Raw genomic sequence first — 21,816 nt, forward strand, 5'->3', positions numbered from 1 at the left:
GTTAGATATTAGGAAATATTTTTTCCACAATTACAGTAGTCAAGCATTGGGACAGGTTGCCAATGAGGTCAGGAAATGTCACTTCTTGAATATATTCAAAACTCAACTGCTTAAGGCTCTGAGCAACATCATCTAATTGGTCTGGTTTTGAGAGAAGGAGGAGGGTCCAGAAACCCCCAGAAGTACCTTCTAACTTAAATTATTCTATAATTCTATGTGAATTTATAGGTATAGGTGAGTCTTGCAGCTGGTCTCCAGCCAAGATAATTTTGATATTAGTGAGAGAATGTGATTCTGTCAGTTTTCCCACTGGAAGGGAAAATTTGCATGAATACCAAATGCTAAAAATGCTGAAAATTAATGAAAGTGCAGATAAATTAGGCAGAGTAAAATACAAAATCAAACAAACCCCGGTGAAGGTACCAGGAGATGACTTTGGGTATAAATACCTGACTGACATCCTTTAGCAAGTCCCACAGTGCTCTGTGCAATAAGGTGTCAGCTGGTAGGACACAGTCTACCCCAGTCACTATTCAGAGATGCCACTTTACATTGTTTGTTTGTTTGGTTGGTTTTAAGGTGTTCATGAGTGTTTAGAAACTGGGAATATGTTAAATTAATAAGGATAATACTATGGCAATTGTTCTTTCTAAAGTTTGTGTGAATGAAGTGATGGTGCACAATGACCATAAATTAATCAATTATAAAGCTAGTGGACTGCATATAACTTATGATATCTCCACAGGATGTGAAAAGCATGAAGAAATTATCATGCTAATTTTAAGTTGTACACAGTCAGATACTGTTATAGGACAGGAGCCAACAGCTGATTGTAGGAAAATATAGGCTGATGAAAAGGAATTTCTGCTTTTGGGTAGAGGGACAAAACTTGAACCTTGAAAATAAAAGTTCATTCAGTATTTGAAGTGTACAGAAAGAAGCAATCAGTACAAAAGAGAACAGGAGAATGAGGTTCCAAATATTTCCAAATATTAGAATCAATTTTGGGGAGGCAGCAGGGGAAGGATTGTAGAGTAACTCAGGTGGGAAGGTACGTCAGGAGGTCTTTGGTCCACCCTCCTGTCAGCTATGAGGTAAGACCAGATCGCTCAGGGCTTTACCTAGTCAGGTCTTGAAAACCTCCAAGTAGGAAGACTGCACAGCCTCTTCTGGGCAGCCTGTTTCACTGCTTGACAGTCCTCATGATAAGAAAGTTTCTCCTTATATCTAGTCCAAGCCTCTCTTATCTGAACCTATGCTCAGTGTCTGTCATTCTCCTACCATGCACCAGTGTGAAAAGCCTGGGTCTGTGTAATAAATAACCTTCTTGTAGAAACTGGAAGTCTGCTAAACATTGTAGATATTGGCAGGCTTCAGGTCCCTCTGAAGTCTCCTCTGCAGACAGCAAAAGCCTCAGCCTCTTCTCATAACACATGTGCTCCAGCCCCCTCACCATCTTGGTGGCCATCTGCTGAACTTAATCCACTTTGTTTCTGTGTTTCCTGTGTTGTGGAGCCCAAAACTGGACACAGTATTGTAGATGTCATCTAATGAGTGCTAAATGGCAAGGAATAATCACTCTCCTGGATCTATTGGGTACGTTCCTGTTAATACAGCCCAAGATGCTGTTGGCTTTCTTACTGCCAGGCACATTTTCAGCCTGCTGTAGTCTCAGTTCAACAAGATTCCCAAGTCCTTCTCCACAGTTAATCTTCAGCAATCACAGCAGCCCAATTGTGCAACCACATCTCTTATTCCAGTGATATTGCAGCTCATTGACTGCATGTGGAGATCTAGTTCCTCCCACTTGTTTCCCAGGCTGTTTGCATTTGTGTACATACACTTGAGGTGGGTTTTTCTTTATCCTGTTTTATCATTGCTGGAGTCTCATTTTTTCCTATCACCTTGTACCTTTTGCTTTCCATCACTGTTGACTTCTACCCCATGACAAAATCTCCCTCCTCCATTATTCCTAGTTTAAAGTATTTCTCAACAGGTTGGCCAGCCTGATCACAAAGATGTTCTTGTCCAGCTTTGCAAAGTGCACCCTGTTTCTACCCAGCAGTTCCTCATCCTCTGAGAGAGACCTATGGTTGTCAAAGCCAAACCCCTGTCACCAGGACCAGCTGTGCACAATCAAGTGTTGACCCACAGGATCCATGTCCTACTCCCAAGCCTTGTCCTTGCAAGATCAATGAGAATGCCACCTGGGCCCTCATGTCCTACACCTTCACTCCCCCAGAGTAACTGTTACAGAATTACAGAATCGTTTAGGTTGGAAAAATCCCTTTAAGATCTTCAAGTCCAGCCATTAACCTAGCACTGCCAAATACACCACTAAACCATGTCCCTAAGCATATCTACACATCTTTTAAGTACCTCCAGGGATGGTGACTCAACCACTTCCCTGGGCAGCCTGCTCTAATGCTTGACAACCCTTTCAGTGAAGAATTTTTTCCTAATGTCCAATCTAAACCTCCCCTGACACAATTTGAGGCCGGCCATTTCCTCTTGTTACTTGGGAGAAGAGACTGACACCCACCTTCCTACAACCTCCTTTCAGGTAGTTGTACAGAGCGATAAGGTCTCCCCTGAGCCTCCTCTTCTCTAGGCTAAACAATCCCAGCTCCCTCAGCTGCTCCTCATAAGACTTGTTCTCTAGACCCTTCACCAGCTTCTTGACATGCCGAAGGTCTCCCCAATAGTATCATTGCTGTCCACATGGATAATCAACATGGAATCATAGTCTGAGTACTGGACAGGCTTCAGCAGTCTCCCTGAAATATCTCAGATCTAAGCCCCCAACAAACAACAAACATCCCTGGATAGCAAGTCAGGTCACCAGAAGTGGCCTCCAACCCCTGAAGGGTATAGTTTCCTGCTACTGTCACTTGCCATGCTCCCCCAGTTCTGCTTCATGTTTCAGGCTCAGCTGGCTCTGAATGCTCCCCAGACAGAGCTGGCAGCCTCTTGCCTGCTGCCAGAGAACAAAACTATTCTGCAGTTGTAGATCTGCCAATGCACAAAAAGTCGTCCTCTTGCCAGAAGCCACAACATCCAGTGAGAGTCTCCAGTGAGTGCAGTCTCTGGCTGCTCTTCCTTCTGTGCATGACAGGGGTTCAGCCTCTTATCTTTGCAGCATTTCTGTGAAGATCTTGTCAATCTCTTTTTCATCATCCCTTGTTCTATGCAGCTTTCTCACCTCCTCCTACAGCTCCTTAACTTCAATAGAGCTTCTCAGTCACAGCACACCTTCTACAGGTAAGGAAGCTGCCTTCACTTTCTCCAGCTTCAGCAAGTGGCCCCAGGCACTCCCTGCAGCCCCAGACCCAGAGAGTTGCATCCTTCCTCAGGAGGCTAGTCTGCACAACCTCTGCTGTGCCTGGGACAGTTGCTCCAGTTGGTGCTGGGGGCAAGGCCCACTGACATGTGCCCACTCACCACCACCAATGCTGAGCGCTCACATGCTGCCTTCAGCAGAGTTTCTGCTGCTTTGAAGAGCAATGCTTTGGGCCCTAGGCTTGCAGTCCAGCAGTCATATATCTCTCTCCCTGGCACTAGTGGCATAAGTGCTTGAAACTCTCTGATTGGGAGTCACTTTCTCCCACCTGCAACCTGGATCTGAGGAGCCTTGAACTTGCTCCCAGAAAAGCTAGAAGCAGAGCCCAGAACTTTTTCACAAACTGCAAGCACCAACAGCCAGGAAGAGTCCAAGCATTGTTTGAGGCCCCTGCCTGCATCCTGTGCACAAACTGACTGTCCTAAGGTCACAGCACTCCCAAGGGCCAGTTACATAGCAGATGGAGGCTGGGCACAGGTGCCTGCCACCGCTTAGTGGGCTTCCCGCCACCCACCACCTCCCTTCTGAGGAGACTGGCTTATGTGTTGCTTTGCTATCTTACCTTATTGTTTCACAGTTTTCCTCTCTTGCAACTAATGGCCCATGGTTTCCTTCTGAGCTAATTGTTTTTAATTGTGCTACTCTATGATCAGCTCCACCTTACCACTGGCCATAAACTGACCTACTGTGGATCCTGCTGGCATAACGAGTTCAGACTATATTTATGCTATAATTGTTTTGCCTGAAAAAAATGTATAGTGATTTTTCTAAAGCCCAGAGCTTCTTGGTATACTGTGTAAGGCCTCTGCCACCCAGCATTCACAAATGCAGATCCTAGCGGGCTCATTAGCTGGAGGACTCATGCAACAATGAAGAAAAAATGATGTCCAACAGAGTAGGCACACATAGCTCAGTTGCATGGGGAAGCTCCACATTGGACCTCAGAGTGGAGCAGCTGTGTATTCCTGATCTATGAGGACTGTAATAATTTCTACTTTCCCATCTTTAATGTGACTGTAGTTATTCTTCATGTATAATAATCACAAATCAAATTTTGATTTTTTTTCTGACACTGTTGTCAGAATGATACCTAGAGAATTTCATAGACGAATTGTATGCTGTCTACAATCATGTATCTTCCAGATTTCTGTTTGCCTTCCTAGCCATTTCAAATTAGTAGTATTTACATTGAAAGCCTCTTCCCTCTATCAGCCTTTCATTCACAGCAAATTCTACCGTTATGCATATCATGAAACTCTTGAATCCTAAGCTGTTAATACACAGATTTTCCTGGAGAGATTGTACCTTTAATAACAAACAAATTACCCAGCCATGCACCACATTTGGGCTGCCTTATTTTCTGCCCTGCTCTTTGTGGAGTTTAGTTTTGGGATGGGATTTTTTACAGTCTTTATTGAAAAGAATTAAGGTGGAAATCCATAATGCTCTAACAAACTCACATACTTTGTATTAGCATTAGAGGCTGCTTAAAAATCAGAGCAGTTGAGGACCTGTGTCACTGTCTTTTCTGAACTGAGACATCTGAATCTACTTTTTCAATACTAAGGCTTGCTTGAAACATCCATGGAAGTATCATTTCTTTATTAAGAAAAATAACTAATGCTACACAAATGTACATTTTTTATTAATTAAAACTGTTTCATTCTAATCTAGTATTATGATTTACAGGATGCCTTGAGATACGGTTGAAATTTACAGAACTGAAATAGTACCCAAGTGATGCAAGCCTTTTATTGGGTGTGCAGGGTCCTCTGTACTGTTGTGAAAAGAGTTCGCATATACATTGCAAGCTTTTTCTGGAGCTGTATGATCAGGAAACTTGTATTTAATCTTTAAACTCCTTTCCACTGTTTTTCTTTTGTGCTTGAATTCCAAAATAGTTTTTGTATATTTGTTAATAGCGGTGACAGCTGCAGCCATACAGCAAGCGAAGGAAGCCCACGCGAGGCTATAAACAAAAAGGTTTATCAGAAATTAGCAGAACATTTTCATATCCAAGTCCTTCAATTTTATTTTTTAAAATACTGCATACATGTGATTGTATTGGTGTATATTAGGGAAAGAGGAGGATGGTGGGGGAGGAAGAAAGATACTTGGTTAATGACCATCCACATAGCTGACTTATGTAGTTGACCCCTACATATTCATTGTAACATTCACATTTCACATTCTTGTTTGATGAAACCGTACCTCCAATTTCTCTGTTTACTCAGAGCTTAATATCATAAAGAGGAACTATAAAAAATGGAGATGCATAAAAAAATAAAAGATGTGGTTATTGAGACTACAAATCTCAGAGGTGACACTGAGAAAAATGTGTGCCAGTTCTCCAAAAAGGTTAAAAAGAAAAGAGAAGGCACAATTAAATAGCTGCCTAAAGCAGGCTCAGAGCACTGAAATGTGTTCTTGAGAAAATACAGGTCATGCTTAAACAGAGAGAAAAGGACATAAATTCTGAAATGTTAAAAGTAAAACCATAAGAAGACAGAACTAACAAGTGATGTTGAGGTACAATTTGCTAAAAATATGTGACACTGCCAGACTACTGAGTGGGCAGTGCATGCTGGAGGCATAAAAGTAGAATGCAAAAATATGGCCACAGTGAAATGAATTGGAGTCTACAGCGGAGGAACTTACTCATCAGAGCCTTTTTTAACATGGCAAGGTCATGATTATCTACGAAAACAAGTGCTTTGGTGGAGATGTCAGTTTAAGAAACTCCTGCTTATCTCTCCTCTCCCTCAGAGCTGTTTGTTCCACATCCTTGCTGTAGTTCAACAAACAACAAACTCATTTAGGTTTTAAAATAATGCCTCTTTTTTTTTTTTTTTTTTTTAATTGAGTGTTATTTTTAGCCAGGATTTTTTCCAGGGTGATCAGACAAACCAATGTGTTGACAGAATGTGAGGGTGGTGGAGTATGGCATGTAGATGTGAAGGGCTCCTAGAAGCAGGAAGAAGGGCATCAGCTTAAGCTATCTTTCCTCCTAAAGTCAGTCAAACTACACCCTGACTAACTCTCAAATGTGGGAGCTGCAGAAGAGCTCTTATAACAAAGAGATAGCAAGAATAGGGGAAAATCACCAGAAGCAGATAGATTTATCTCCCCATGCAACTGGAGCAAGAATGGGACAGCAGACCTATGGTGGTATGTAACCTGTGGATTAAGCCAAACATGGTAGAGAAGAACTGAAGATTCAGCTTCTGGAATGAGATAAAAGTGGGAGGTCTGCAGTAGTCCTGACTCATGTAGTAGGCATTTTTGGCTGCATAACTTAAGCACAGTAGCATTAGTAGACAAATTGATAGAACGGATATTATGAAGCACATCTTTTGTTGAAGGTGCTTTTCCTAATCCATCTGTTGAAACCCTTTGAAGGACTCAAGTGACATAAGGGTAAGAAACTGATTTCAAGAAAGCTTCTATAAAGGCCTCTTAGCAAAGACTGGAAGAAATGAATCTCTTATGAGCAGATTCTGTTGTAGACCGATACTGTGTTAAAAGAGAAGAAACAAAGGACCTAAATGAATGGTTTCCTTTGACAATACAAGAAGGTTATCATGTGATTTTCAAAGTTTTTGCCAGAAATGTTGCTTTTCCATAAACAATTTGGAAAAAATGAGGAGTCCTCCATATGACTGGAGAGAACTGAGGAAGGAAGTGAGCAAAGTCTTGTCACTGAGAGAGCCAGAGAATAAAGGGCAGTTTGGCTGCAATGGAAATTCAGCTTCAGGAAGAGCATTCAATTTGAATTCTGCCCAGAGACAAATGACAAAAGGGGAAATCAAACCGGTCAACTCAACAAAGAAGCAAAATCAAGCAACCAGTCATTCGTCTGCATAAAAGAAATGCCGATGGAAGCTCAGCTGGATTATGGGTGTTCCTTTTACTGCATGGAGCATCCCATATGAGGTGTCTTATGGGAATTTAGTACAGGGAAGGTCTATAGAGAGAAAATGGTGTCTCTTGATGTGAGGATGCCTCAATCTGAGAAACACAAGGAGAGTGAGAGATTCACCAATAATAGAAAGATCTTTCAACTTCCAGGAAAGCTGCTGAAGAAGAGAAAAGAGAAATATGGAGCCATGTATTGAAGAGATGTTCAGGGATACCACTGAGTGGGTGTACCCATCATTAACAATTCCAACACTGTAAAGGAAAAAGAAAGGTCTTCATGCTTCGTAGGCCAGGTGGAAGAAAAACTCTGGCCACAGCAGCTGGATGTGAGGGCAGAGGGGAAACTGTGGCAGGTAGAAGATACATGGGAGAGGCTCAGTAGTTCTTGCAGGAATAGCTGCTCTACTCAGTCTGGTGATTGGGATGAAAAGCTGCTGTCATGGGACCAATTCTTTGTTTTCTTTGGCTACTAAGGAGATGATTACAAGTCCCAATGAAAAAGCAGCAAAGTCTTTGCCTGTGCCTCTGCCTGCCCATGCCCCTGTCATGGTCTTGGTGACATTGTTGGCCCCAAGTGGATGCTGAGGTAATTCAAGGATCAGTTGTAATCATTAATGCCACTTTTTTGGGGGATCTGTTTGCTTTCCTCTTGTAAAAGACAAATAGCTTCAGCATCCTTCCTCTCACTATTAGATGAGATTCTCACGTGCAGTCAATGGGAGAGCAGCTAAGGGAGGCTGAAGATGAGGGTTCATACAACAGGAAGGGAGGTGCTAATGTAGGTTATCGGAAGAGAGAGACAACATTATATATGAAAGGAGATAAGAGGAAAGAAACCAAGGGAGACAGCTGGGAGGAGGGAGTGAGGCACCTGAATGTATGGCTTGCTTTATTTTTAGATTACGCTCAAACAGGGTGATGTAGCTGCCATTCATTCTGAGAAAAGGAAATAAAAAGTGAATGTTGATAGAAAAATGGAGCACACAACTGATTAGAAGAAAAGCACCACACAGATCATCCTCCTCAACGTCTTCCTGTATGCAGGTACTGATGGCTTGGAAAGTCTTGTGTTGGTAGAAGCATTTCTTTGGGCATTCAGTGGCCCAGGCTGCACTGAATCATTAGAGGGCAGTCATGAAATCCTCAATTCCTGAGTGCATGCCACATGGTGAAAGTCATTAGTCCGGGTGCTCAGGAGAAGGCTGGCTGCAGTGGCAGCAGTGATGACATCAATAATGAACATGACAATGGTAGTGATAGTGGCATCAATGGAGTTGTGTCAGTAACAGCAATAGTAACAGTGAACACTCCCCCTCTTTCCACTGACCATATTTTTTACTAATTTTAGAGTGAAAACAGGCCTAATCCCATTCATGAAAGAAAGGGAGACACCTCCCAGAAAAGAGGTCAGAGCCCCAAACCAAGGAAACCAAATTATTACTGCAAGAACAAAAACATGAATGAATGGAAGTAATAAGAGTCAAAGAAGCAAAAAGTATCTAAATCAGAAAGGAGGGAAGAAGGCACTATCTGAGGATCCTGCACAACTCCTATGATTCCCATTGAGGATATCCAAGTAGCCCCTGGACATTGTCCAGGGTGTTGTCTGGATACTTGGTATTGGACCTTCTCACATCAGTTCTTCCTGACAGAAGGGGAATCACCCTTTCCACTTTGAACAAGTGGGTGACATATGCGTGCTGGGCCATCTCATCTGCTGGACAAACAGGATAAGATACACCATTTGTGTAATAAAACAAAACACAAAAGAAACCCCTATTTCACTGCAAAAATCCCTAGTGAGTCTGCACTGTAAAGACTATATGAAGCTATAAGCTCTTGTTCAATAATGGTACAATGAAAGTAGAAAGAGCAACATGAATGAGTGACAATGACCTGTGATCTCAGCTGTCAGAACACATATGAAGGAGACAATCAGCTTGACCTCTGCTCTACTGACCCAAAATATTGGTCCTCATTGACTTTTGATTTAACCCAATACAGTTGTTCCTATTCTTCTTCTCAGTCACAGCTGGGGAAATAGCAGCAGTTTCCAGCACCTGAACATTCAAATGTTCGCTATTGATCAGATTTGATAGAATTTCAAAGACATATCCCTATCACAAAAATGCTCTGAACAGCCCTCTTCCTTAATAAATTTGCTAGATCTCCTCAGAGGGTATGTTGCAATTATTTACAATGCCAAAATAATGTGGTTTTACCTAAGCCTGTTTTCAAGAATTTGAACCATCTTGTTTGAAATGTTCCAGATACAACAAACTGAAGCATATATTTGATAAGGAAAAAGTCAACCTAAATGGCTAAAGCTGGAAGAGTTTTAAACTTATGCAAGGCAGTTGTTCTGGGACATGAGGGTACTAAATCTGGGTCTGATGTGTATGGATAAGAACCTCTGCTTCAGGCAGAGCAGCTGGAGGTCTCTGTAATCTTTAAAGGATGGCAAATGCAAAACTCACAAGCTTATACATTCTATGCAATAACCTAAGACAACTGAATTTGGAGAAAAACAGCTGGTTACCAAACTGCATCCCCAGGAGTGAAATAAGGTAGACATATTCCTTATAAATTAGGTATACATCCCTTGATCATAGGGTGAAGTGACTTAAATGTAATGGAAGAACAAAATATAAACCAATATGTACCAATAGGACCAGCCATAATCCCATGTGTGGGGTCTCCAGTCTTCAGGACCAAGATTTACAGTCATTTGAAATACAGTTGTGTACATCATGTGAGCAACCATGCCCAGAAGACCTAAAAAATATAATATCATAAGAACATTAGAAAATGTAAATTGAGGACATTCTTCTTTGTCAACTTTTTGCAGCTGTCCCTTAAGCTCCTGACAAATATTTTGTGAAGTATCTAAATTCTATAAATCACTCAGAAATACTCGACATTCTAATCTAAGTGTATTTATGTGTCGTGTTTGCCAATACAATTACTAATACAGTCCCTTGGCAACTATTCTATATGCTAGAAGAATCTAGGGGAGCAATGGGCCATGCAGCCCATAGATTTTAAAAGGCAAGTTGATTGGCTCTCATCCTCTGAAAACTTCTTAGTAATTCAACCCTGAGCAGGGATCAGCCATTACAACAAAGTATTGCTCAGTTGCATTGCACAGGACATGTTTCCCAGTTTCCTATTGTTAAATGGAAAGATTTTTCAAAGGCATGCAGTCATATGCCCTTTCCCAGTGCCTTAAATGCAGCCAGATTTATCAAGATTACATAGGTGAATGAAAAAGTGAACAAACACTTAATGGCCATTAAAAAGCACTGACAGTCTATATTATGAAAAGGACTTATATTTAACCATTTCATTTTCAAAATTGCTACTAGGCTGCTGCCTAATCCTAGAGTTATCTGTTTTCCTTTAGCATTTTATCTTTGAGTAGTGAACTTCCCCATGAACATCTATTTTTTTTTGTTTCCAGATTCATTTACAAATCCATAAATACCCTTGCATTATCAACTATCCCACTGTCTAAAACATGTTAGCTTCTCAGAGCAGAGGGTCTCCCACCAAACTCACAAGACCCAGTTTGTTAGGTATTCCTCAGGTAGGTCTGTTTCATGAATTATTACAAAACTAGCTAGCTAGCACACAGTACGTCTCAGTCTAGGACATGTGTCCTCAGGCATAAGAAGTCAGGGCTGACAATGACCTGGCTTCAGTAATCACTGGGAAATGGTCTTCCCTGAAATACTGGTATTGCCTGAAACACTGGTATTGCCTGAAACAGCATCAACAGGCAGTTAGGAGAGCTGTTTTATGTAGCACAGAGCCAAGAGGCTTCACACTGTGAAACACAGCATTCAGTAGTTAGCTGGCACCCTGATAGCACATTCCTTAATAAACTGTTTGGAGAAAGTTGTTTGACTGTTGACGACATGGCTATTAGAGAATGGAGACCAGTTGCCCATATGTCACCAGAGAGGTGGTATGTTATAGCCACTTCTGAGTCACACGAATGTCTGTTCTGAAACCTCCAGTCTGGCTGCCTAGAAATACATATAACTAGAGTGTGAACATGAGCTTATGTGCTGGAGCTGTCACTCTTGTACAAGGATTAAATGCTAGGTCAGGCTCAACATTTCAGCATTTCTTTTAGGATACCCACCTGCAACAGAGAGCAGATGATTCCTTCCTCTTTGCAGTTAACTTTTACACGTTTGAAGATTGCTCTCAGCAGCCTGTAGTCCAGAGAGCCGTCCCCAAACTTTGCTGCCTATGAACTCTGAGAACATGCTGCTATATCTCCTTTATTCTGAATGACTTTCCTGGAAACTGTCCAACTAGCTAAAAATCTCTATTATCACCAGTTCTACTAATTGCTCAAAAAAGTGCCCCATTTCTCCTGTATCTCACCAAACCTCATGATCCACTGTCATGTCGATTTCCAAAGAAAGAGTAGTGAGCTTTATTCAACTCTTTAGTTGCACTGCCCTCTAGGAATATTGTGCAAAAAACTATAGAGAAAGACTAGGGCAGCAAGAGTGATCAGAGGTCTTAGAAATACATGTGAATTCATATGACATTTCTCAATCATTTCTTTTGGACAAGATGAAGGAGAGATGTGATAGTCGTCTTCAGCTATGCAAAGGCTTATACAGAAAGGAAGAAAATTATTTCTTCCCCATTATCACAGTCAGACATTTAATAAACTTGATTTATTTAGCCAACAAAAAGGAGACTGGCAAATGAATTAGAAGTGTGATTATATTTAAGAGGAAAAAGTATAGGAAAAAAATCTTTAATTCATTAAGAAAGGCACAACAATCACAAATGCATGAACACTAAATCCAGAAATATTAGGATTAGGATATAAGCCCAAAATTTTGACAGAGAAAGACAATCTTGAGATTAATTCTTTGCCATCTGCCAGGTGTTTGACTTGCAATTAGATGCCATTCTGAAAGATATGCTTTCACCAAGTATAAATCACTTTGGACTCTAAACAGTCCTGACCATATGAAGCACAGTGGCATGTGTTCCACAAGAAATTATAGTAAACAAACACTATGATTCCTTCTGGCTCTAAAATTAATAACTCTATAAAACACTGTTCATGTTACCTGTAATTGCTGTTTTTACTGCAACATTCTTCAGTAACAATTCTATAATAAAGACAGAATCACAGAGTACTTCAGGCTGTAAGACCCTCAGAAGTCTCTGGTCCAACCTCCTCCTGCTGAACACAAAGTCCACACTGAAGTCAGACCAGGTTCCTCAGGTTGGACTAGAGACTCTCTGAAGTTTCTTCCAAACGGAATTTGCCCAGGATCCTATGATTAAATAGTAACAAGTAATATGCAGAAAATTAAAGACAATTTTAATGACAATTCTCTACTAACAATTATCCAGTTACATTTTATTCTCCCTTAAAAGAGCTATTTTAATTTGGCTGTTGCTAATTTTATAATTAACATGCTGGCAATAAAAAAATAAAGTTATTTGTAAGAGTATGTTATTTTTTTTTTCTTTGACAACCAACCTGACAATGAAATTAAAAATTATAAAGTTAAAATAATGAAGTTAAAAATAGTAAAACCTATAAATATATAATATAAAATTAATCATATTAAGAAATAATTAATTGAAAATAGTATTTTCCATAAATTTTTGCTGCATCTTGTATTGTTCGTGTCTCCACAGGTATTGTAGTAGTTTTGAAACTTGGACACTGTTATTAATTTTCAAGTAAATGTCAGGTGGAGTTCAGGTGGAAAATGTTGCATTTTCTGGATGTAATAAATAGAGATCCTTAATTGTACCTGCTAATACGGTGACTACTGCAGAAAACATGTTGATCTTTAGCCCATCAATGGCAGTACTGTAGTAGCACATTTCTACTGACATAAGAATGGCTCCAGTCAGAAGCAGAATGATGTACAGAAGCTCTGCTACAATAGACAGCCATAAAACCCCTGGAAAACCAAATCAATAGCACTAATATTATAAGCAGTCATTCAGTATTTTCACCATTTCTTTCTTCATTTAATTGTTTACATAACATTCAACAAAAGCTCAAAGGCTATGAGGATGCTATTATAACATCTATAGGAAGACTTCAAGGTCACCCTAAATTATAATTCCTTCTAGTGATTTGGCCATTTAGTGGAAGAGCATTTGCACATTCCTGCCCTACACTTAAGAAGCTTACAGTACAAGGTGGGGCAGTATGGTTTTATACTCAGTAGCTGCCCTAAAATTGCCATGAACGAAAGTTAATATAAAAAGAATTTCTACCCAATTATCTAGTTGTTGACATCACAGTGGCTGAGTCGAGAGAGAAGTGTACCAAAACAGAAGACCATGTTACCCAGCTAACAAACTGCAAGGCCATGCACGCAGCCACATGGACTGAGAGTCTAGTCGTTAAATAAAATCTTCCATGTGGGCTTAATTTTCCACCAAACAGGTTCTTGATTTTTTGGACAGAGAAACTTTCATGAGCCCAGACGCTCTCCAGGTTTCACTGAGATTAATTGCTCTGGTTATCTGGTAATTCATCTGTTTCTGGATATCTGTTAATTACATGTTATATGCAAGAAGGTAATCTTCCCATTAAAGTTTCTCAGCCTGGTGTTTTACGTTAGCATGCTGATGTCCCACAGTCAGGAGCAGGAGGTCTTCTTGCGTCCAGATCACAGCAAGAACTGGCCAACAACCTTCCCAACCCTTATTAAAAACAAATAAGTGTGTCCTGAGACACCTGGCTGTAGATTAAAATAGTGATTTCATGTGAAGGTATATACTAACAATCATAACTTAAAAATAGAAACATTGCTAAGAAATGTAATTGAATACTGAACACTACATATGGCAGTAAACAGTGTTCGTGTGGTAAATAACCCCTACTGCAGGCTTTGACAGTGTCTGTGGGACTTCTCTGATTCAAAGGCCATTTAGAGATTAAATTCTTTGGGCAGACTATGTGTGGGTGTTCCTGGGCAAGATTTATTTCTCCAGCAAATCCTTGTCTCAGTAAAAGATTCTGATTTTGTTCAGGAGTTCCAGATGTTAAGATGCCCAACAGTATTGGCTGCTCCAGCTATGACAGCTTGCATCTTAACATTTTTGATAAGTGAGCCATCACTACATGTGCACTGAACAACTGTGATAATGCCTGTGTATGATGCCTAGGGACGATAAGTTCAGGAAGGGTGATCTTGATGCATCCTGAGTTTTGTGCACACAGCAGCCATATGCATGTGCAGTACACAAACTCACTCTTCTCCTGTGCAGAGCAGGAGTTTATTTCCACACAGGATTTCACTACCCAGGGAGAGCTTCTCAGTGTGGTTATCAGGTACCTAGATGCTGTCTTAGGTGTCTTGATCTGACCTGCAGGTGCCTGTGGAATTTGCCAATGCTGTTCACTGGTTTAGTTTCAGCACTATGCCCACCAGTGGTTTCCTGTGTAAGGAACTCTCAGGGCAGGGCCCATGATCCACCCCTCCTTTCTGAGGACTGTGTCTCTGTGACTAAGAACCACATCTCATATATATATATTTTTTCATATTATGAAAATCTTGTCTTATTTATGCACAGTGACAAGCTGCAATAGAAGGAAGGAGGACTAGCCTTCAGATACTGAGTCTTCTTCCCCAAGGGGCTGAAACTGCATATCCAGGAAAGTACTCCAGTCCAGTATCCGGGACATACAATTTTAACCCCCTGGGGAAGAAGGAAGACATTTTTTTCTGGATCAGCCACTTGCAAAGTGATTGGTCTAACCATGTCAGTGATAGGGTTTACATTGGAGGGGGAGCACTTAACAGCATCTGCAGGCAAATTTTATAAGATCATGAATTGTTCTTTGAAAGAGGGCAGCTCTCTGCTTTCAGGAGAACGGAAATTCCTCCTTACAGCTCTGTGTAAGGTACAGGGAGGTGATTCAGACTGCCATCAAGATTGGTTTGGTCCACAACTTGTCTCCCCCAAGTCCTCTCACCATACTGCCTGCCCTTGTTCACCCACTGCCTGTCCCTCTGCAGGTCCCTCCCAGGCCACATGGTGCAAGCCACAAAATTCCTGACTCTGTGAATATGGAGGTATGAGGAGAGAGGGGGCAAAAACTTACAAATCTTGACTTTCAGTACCCATATTCAAAGTAATTTTAAAAAACATTTGTATTCAAATGGAGTGTTTTCAGAAGACATAGATTCATACTTTAAGTTATGTGGACTTCATTTTGAAGTTGAAAAACTAAATAAAGGACAAAAAGCTGTGTGGGATTAAAGCAAGCATTTTTAATATCAAAATACAGAACATTTATATTGGTAAATGTGATCAGGAAAGTTTTATTTATACAAAGAAAATATGCATATCTACCTCGATCAGCAGCTGGAGTCAGACTGATGAAGCTTCTACATTTCTCACCTAAAAAAAAAAAAAAAAATTAAAATAAAATTCAGGATTATTTTGTATTCTGTAATGATCCAAAGAAATAGATTAATAGAAAGCAGAAAATGCAAAATCTATCATAAAAGCATGAACTGAGATGGTCAGGAGAAACTATTTCTGATGTATGTTTGTACACACAAAGTCCCTTGTACATTGACCTACTCCTGAAACTCAGCTAGAGAATCCTTCTACACTTTTTCAAGGCAGAGTCAGAGTCTGGGAGACTTAGAGAAGGACTATGAATTGATTTCCAAAAGGTTGTAGCTGTGAAACCCATAATGGGAAAATGAAAAATTCCTTTGAAAGACCGGTAGCCTGTACGCCACCTTCCCTGTGAAGGAAGACTTGTTCTCCTTAGAGCAACAAGGCTACTGCTCACACAAATTTCTTCTAGGCTTGATTCCAACTTCTTTCTGTAAGCTTTGATTTTCAAACCCATGTGACTTCCTGACCCCCACACAGATGCTGTGAACAAAGCTCTTGGAATTAATTCTGCTCTGCTCTGAAAATATAGTGGTTTTTTTCAGCTAACTGCACCAAGTTGGAAAACAAGAACTGCTATAGCAGATGCACAAATGAAACAACCCCAGTATCCATAGAAATCACCACCTGAAAGATGTCTTTTGGAGATATATTTTGCTGTGATCTTTGACATTTACCCCCTTTAAATTGCATAACTTACAAGACCTTCTGGTAGAACTGGACTTTCAGGACAGGTGACTGCAAAAATATTTGTATTTTATAGCACAGATGAAAACTGATTTGATTTCTCTGAAGTGTTGTTCTAGTTGTCATTTGTAAACTGATCAGGACAATAAGCAGAAAAACTTAGTGTTGATCTGGATTTACAATAAATGCCCTATTTCTTGAACCAGCAAAGCAATTCCCTTATACAAAGATCCAAAATTAACTAGCAGCTTTCTTTAATGGCAAGCTAATTTCATTCTACTGATACTTACATACCACAGTGAAACTCAATTAAATGCCACCACTCATGACTATAAGTCTCCAAATTATATTTTAGCTGGGTGAAAATAATCTTCTTCTGCTTTGATTTAGGAAAGGTAAGATAGCAGTAAGAAAGTAGAAATACCTGTGGTTAAGAGGAAATCTATGAAATAACTTAGATCTCACATTTAATTGTTCAAATTATTTTTAAAACAAAAAAACCCCACTTTGTGCTTTTTATGTTGCCATAGGGGATCATAAGCAATCATCTAAGGCACTTTTCACTTTTGCCTAAACGAATAAAAACATCAGAAATATAAAACACTTTCCTGTTAAAGTAACTTAACTTGCTGCTCTGGTTAGAAGAAAAAAAAATCATCTGTACTATAGCCTGTCACTCTAAAGTTCTTTGCAGAATTTATTAGGAATTTTTAGGAATTGACTAGATAGTACCCTCTAAGATTCCCCCTTCCCAGAGAAGAGCAACTTTTTAAAGATAGTTTTTCCTTTCAAATACATACATGATATTGCAGCTAAGAGGAAGGTGACACCAAATAAGTAGGAAGAACTCCGATTACTTTCTTAAGTAAATTTACATGGTTTTACTCACCTTCTTCATTTATAATTTCTTCACAGGAATACCAGATCCCAGCATGAAACTTCTGGTCAATGAACTTGTCATCTCCTGTCTCCCAGATATACTGCACAGCATTGCTGTTGTTGGCATCAGCACTATTGAAGCGGATGCAGTGATCCCCTTTGCTCTGCCCTGTACAGAAAGGTTTGGCAACTTTTCTTGTCCCTTCACACCAGTAACTGCTACTGAATGCTGTAACAGAGAAAACTAAAGAGAGAAAACTGAGAGAAAATGCTGCTGAGGCTCTCTGCTGTCTGTCTGCAGCTAGGACTGAAACTGGCATCCTCCAGGACTGCACTATCAATTATTCTAGAAACAAACTTTGTTATTACAAAGTTATGTATTTATCTGCCTGGTGAAACACCTGCCTGTATTTACCATCCCATTCTTCCTTCCTCTCAGAAAATTGTACCAGCTTAGTACTTAAGAGAGAAAACAGAGATATGGGCATGACCAGAAATCATGTGGCATGAGAGATTAAGGATATAGGAGAGTGTTGTTTGGCAGTAATGAAATATGAGGAGATGGGACAATAAATTATAGTTTTCCTTATGAATCACAGGATTAAAGATACACAGAACACAGAAGCATTGGAAGTACCCAGGTATGCAATCAGAAAAGTTTTATTTATATAAACAAAATACACATACTTACCTTGATAAGGAGGTGGAACCAGACTGATGGAACTTCTCCATTTATCAGCTAAGAAATAAATAAAATCTTGTGGTTCCAAATGCTCCTGTTACACTGAACACTGATTAAATTGAATATAGTTGTGAATCTTACTATAAAGAAATTCTTCAGGAGATAAACCCAGTTGTTAAATTAGGGCATTTCATAGCATTACAGCACTTCCCAAGACCACTGGGGAGGTGATTGCATCTGTTCAAAGTTCCACCAGTGACAAATGAAAGTCATGTTACATGACTGTGCTGTTGATGGGCTTCTAGGCACTGTGCATTCTGCCTCCATGAACACATAATAGAAGTCTTGCACAAGTTAGGTGAAACAGTAGAGAAAAAGCTGTATTATCCTAATTTTTTCTCTCCATCTGTTCTCTCTGTGAAATAACATTTTTTTCCTTCATCTAAGAAACATTTCCCACCTTGATTTGTTATATATGTTGCTTTTTCCACCTGTTTGATAATGTAAATAAGTGATGCAAAGAACCAGAAGGAGCAGGAATTTTAGTAAATGATTGCTTCATTTTACAGCTGTAAGGTCAAAACACATGCCCTAAGGGAGAGTGGTACCACAGTACAGACACTGAAGTCACATATGTATCTTTTAATGAAAACCATTCTGATTTTTAAGACAGCTCTCTACCAAGAAGATATCAGGATTGGAGAAACATGTGGCTAGACAAGTCCCAGCATGAGACTCAAATATATGGGATAAATGCCTGCTTTAGTCTGTTACAAAGATCTCAGCTTGAAGAGCTGGCCAGCGACAGAGTGAAAGATCAAGCAGGTATCTGGACTAAAAAGGCAGACCAAATCTCAGAACCTGAAAAGCAGACCCTAGATTAAGCCAGGAGTTATTTTTTCCTACAGCTTTGTGTTACTGTGTTTTCACAAGGATGTAGAACTCGTGAACTCCACTTGAAGCCTCTGTGCATTGACTATGCTTCTGGACAGCATTACCAACTGCCTAGCAAGTCTGAGAAAAGGATTGGTGGGAGGGAAGGAGAGAGGGAGAAAAGTCCTTTTAAAGATTAAACACTTATCTATGTCCCTATTCCCAGAAGTAATCTGCATATGGCTGTATTCAAACATATTTTGAGGCCTGTGAAAGCACTGACTCAAGGCAGTTGAGTTCACTTAGGAGTAACACTGACACCTCTTCAATATGTACAAACTTTACAGTTTTGTGCCCATTACAAAATTTAACCAGCATAAATGTCATAGCATTGTTGTCATCTGACTAAACAGGCCTTGTACCAGACTATGAATTAGTCTCTGGAGACTTCAGAAAAAGCTCTGTCAGTTGATATCTTCTGGTTGACAACTGCAGTCTGAGATTTTTCGCTGAGCCAGTTTTCTGCTTATGCTCTATCAATGCTGGTACCACAAACTTTTAAATGAATTTGCCATGTGTGGTGGGTTGACCCTGGCTGGACACCAGGTGCCCACCAAAGCCATTCTATCACTCCCCTTCTCAACTGTACAGGGGGGAGAAAATGTAACAAAAGACTCATGGGTCTAGATAAGGACAGGGAGAGATCACTCAGCAATTACTGTCACAAGCAAAACAGACTCGACTTGGGGAAATCAGTTTAATTTATTACCAATCAAATCAGAGTAAGATAATGAGAAATAAAATCTAAATCTTAAACCACCTTCCCCCCACCTCTCCCTTCTTTCTGGACTCAACTTCATCCCAATTTTCTCTCTACCTCCTGCCTCCGAGTGGCGCAGGAGGGTGGGGAATGGGGGTTGCAGTCAGTTCATTATGCATCTTTGCCGCTCTTTCCTCCTCAAGGGGAGGACTCCTCACACTCTTCCCCTGCTCCAACGTGGGGTCCCTCCCACAGGACACAGTCCTCCATGAACTTCTCCAACGTGATTCCTTCCCACAGGCTGCACTTCTTCACAAACTGCTCCAGCGTGGGTCCCCCACAAGGTCACAGCCTCCTTCAGGCATCCACCTGCTCTGGCATGGAGTCCTCCACCATTAACCTCCATGGGCTGCAGGGGAACAGCCTGCCTTACCACGGTCTTCATCACAGGCTGCAGGGGAATATCTGCTCCAGCACCTGGAGCACCTCCTCCCCTTCCTTCTTCACTGACCTTGGTGTTTGCAGAGTCATTCCTCTCACATATTCTCTCTCTGTGGCTGCTGTTGTGCAGGGTTTTTTTTTCCCTCTTCTTAAAAATGTTGTCACAGAGGCACTACCACTGTCACTGATTGGCTCGGCCCTGGCCAGCAGCAGGTCTGTCTTGGAGCCAGCTGGCATTGGCTTATTGGCTTCTACCAGCTTCTCACAGAAACCACTCCTGTAGCCCCCCTGCTCCCAAAACCTTGCCACACAAACCCAATATATCATGTAAGAATGCTCTATGTAATAGGAGAAATGTATTGCATGAGCACTTATTAGTTAGAGCTGTCATACTGTGAAAAAAAGAAGGAAAATAAAAGAGGAGCAAATAGATTAGCTGGACCTTTCTTCAAATAAGGTGTTATATTCAGTGATTTTTGCTGGAGTAAAGTTGAGAGTGAATGAGGGTGGGCAGCTGTGGCTAGCATTCAGCATTATGACCTTCCTGATTTATGTTGTTCTAGTAAGAACTCTGAACAGTAACTCAGAAATTCAAACTTCAGCTCCGCATTCTGTCTTTACCATCTAGTGCCACAATTTATTAGTGTAATTACAATATAGGGATACTTTAACATGGGTCTCCTGCATTGACCTAGTCCTGGGTAGCGTTAACTCTAGAGGGACTACAGAGCTCATTCAAGTATAAACTTCAGATGATTTTTAAAAGTGAGCAAGTAAAAACTAACAACTTGTAGAAGTCAAAAACTGAAAACAGAGCCTCGGCTTCTGGGTGCTAGCTAGCAGTGGAGAAGATGAGAGGACTTGTGTGCTACTGAGCAATAGTGAGGATGTACCACAGGAGACTCTGTGGATCTGCTTATCTAGGGTCTAGGCGGACCTCAGGGTTTCTTGAGCACTAGGACATTTCTTATGGTGATCTCAGAACAGCTCCAATGCCAGAGCACTATTCAGGTCTCCTGGTTTTAACCTGCTACAGAGCTGATCTTACTCATAGGGCCATTAGAAAATGTGCTTTTTTCCCTTGTAACAATACACAGATGAGCGGTTGCTACGGGGGCTTTGAAGTGCCTCTCCCTGTTCCCCAGAGCTGCCTTTAGGTGTGGCAGGGAGGGATATCACAGGATGCACAGTAGTGCAGAGCAGCCAATGCCCTTACTGACAGGCCTCTAGAATGGGCTGGATGCATTTCCACCCTGAAATACTTGTCCCCAGAGCACTTCCATACCCCATTTGCCAGTACTCTTTTTTACCACATCCAGACTTTATGTAAAGATGAGACATGGGTACACATCATGCCCTTCCACTTCCTGGATTCCTCCAGAAGAAAGTTTTGGCACATATGTGGAGAGGGAGTCAGGTCACATTGCTGGCCAGGTTGATGGGGTGTGCTGCATGGTGTATCTGCCACACAGTTTGGTTTTAGCTTACACCTGGCATTGAAAACTGGGCTGCTGCTGGCCTCCACAGTGCTAGTGTTGCACCTCTGCCTGTTCTCCAGCTTAGCTGCTCCGGATGCCCATGAGTTCTGGGAAGGGCACGAGCCATCCTGTGGTATGAATAGCTGCAAGTTTAATTTCTCTTGGAAATGGAGGAGGCAACATCTTCTTGGGTTTCCATATTGCCAACTCAAAGCATGACAATAGTAAGCTAGACCCTAAAATAATAATTTTATTAATTATTAATAAATTAATAAATTAATATTGTTAATATTATAAATGGTTTTATTCCCTGAGCCTGTATGATACATTGATTTATTAA

The 21,816-nt window shown here is 40.7% G+C and overlaps 1 protein-coding gene across 1 annotated transcript; it reads right to left on the reverse strand.

Annotated features, from left to right (window-relative positions):
* Positions 1-5,053: 5,053 nt before the first annotated feature.
* On the reverse strand, positions 5,054-17,568 carry GSG1L2 (GSG1 like 2). The gene is made up of 5 exons (XM_075719918.1): positions 17,253-17,568; positions 15,623-15,670; positions 13,060-13,212; positions 9,922-10,033; positions 5,054-5,309 (listed from the first exon to the last, which is right to left on the reverse strand). The coding sequence occupies exons 1-5, from the start codon at positions 17,560-17,562 to the stop codon at positions 5,054-5,056; spliced, it is 879 nt and encodes a 292-aa protein (XP_075576033.1). The 5' UTR covers positions 17,563-17,568.
* Positions 17,569-21,816: the final 4,248 nt, after the last annotated feature.

Source organism: Pelecanus crispus, chromosome 12, assembly GCF_030463565.1.
Source record: "Pelecanus crispus isolate bPelCri1 chromosome 12, bPelCri1.pri, whole genome shotgun sequence".
Taxonomy (NCBI): domain Eukaryota; kingdom Metazoa; phylum Chordata; class Aves; order Pelecaniformes; family Pelecanidae; genus Pelecanus; species Pelecanus crispus.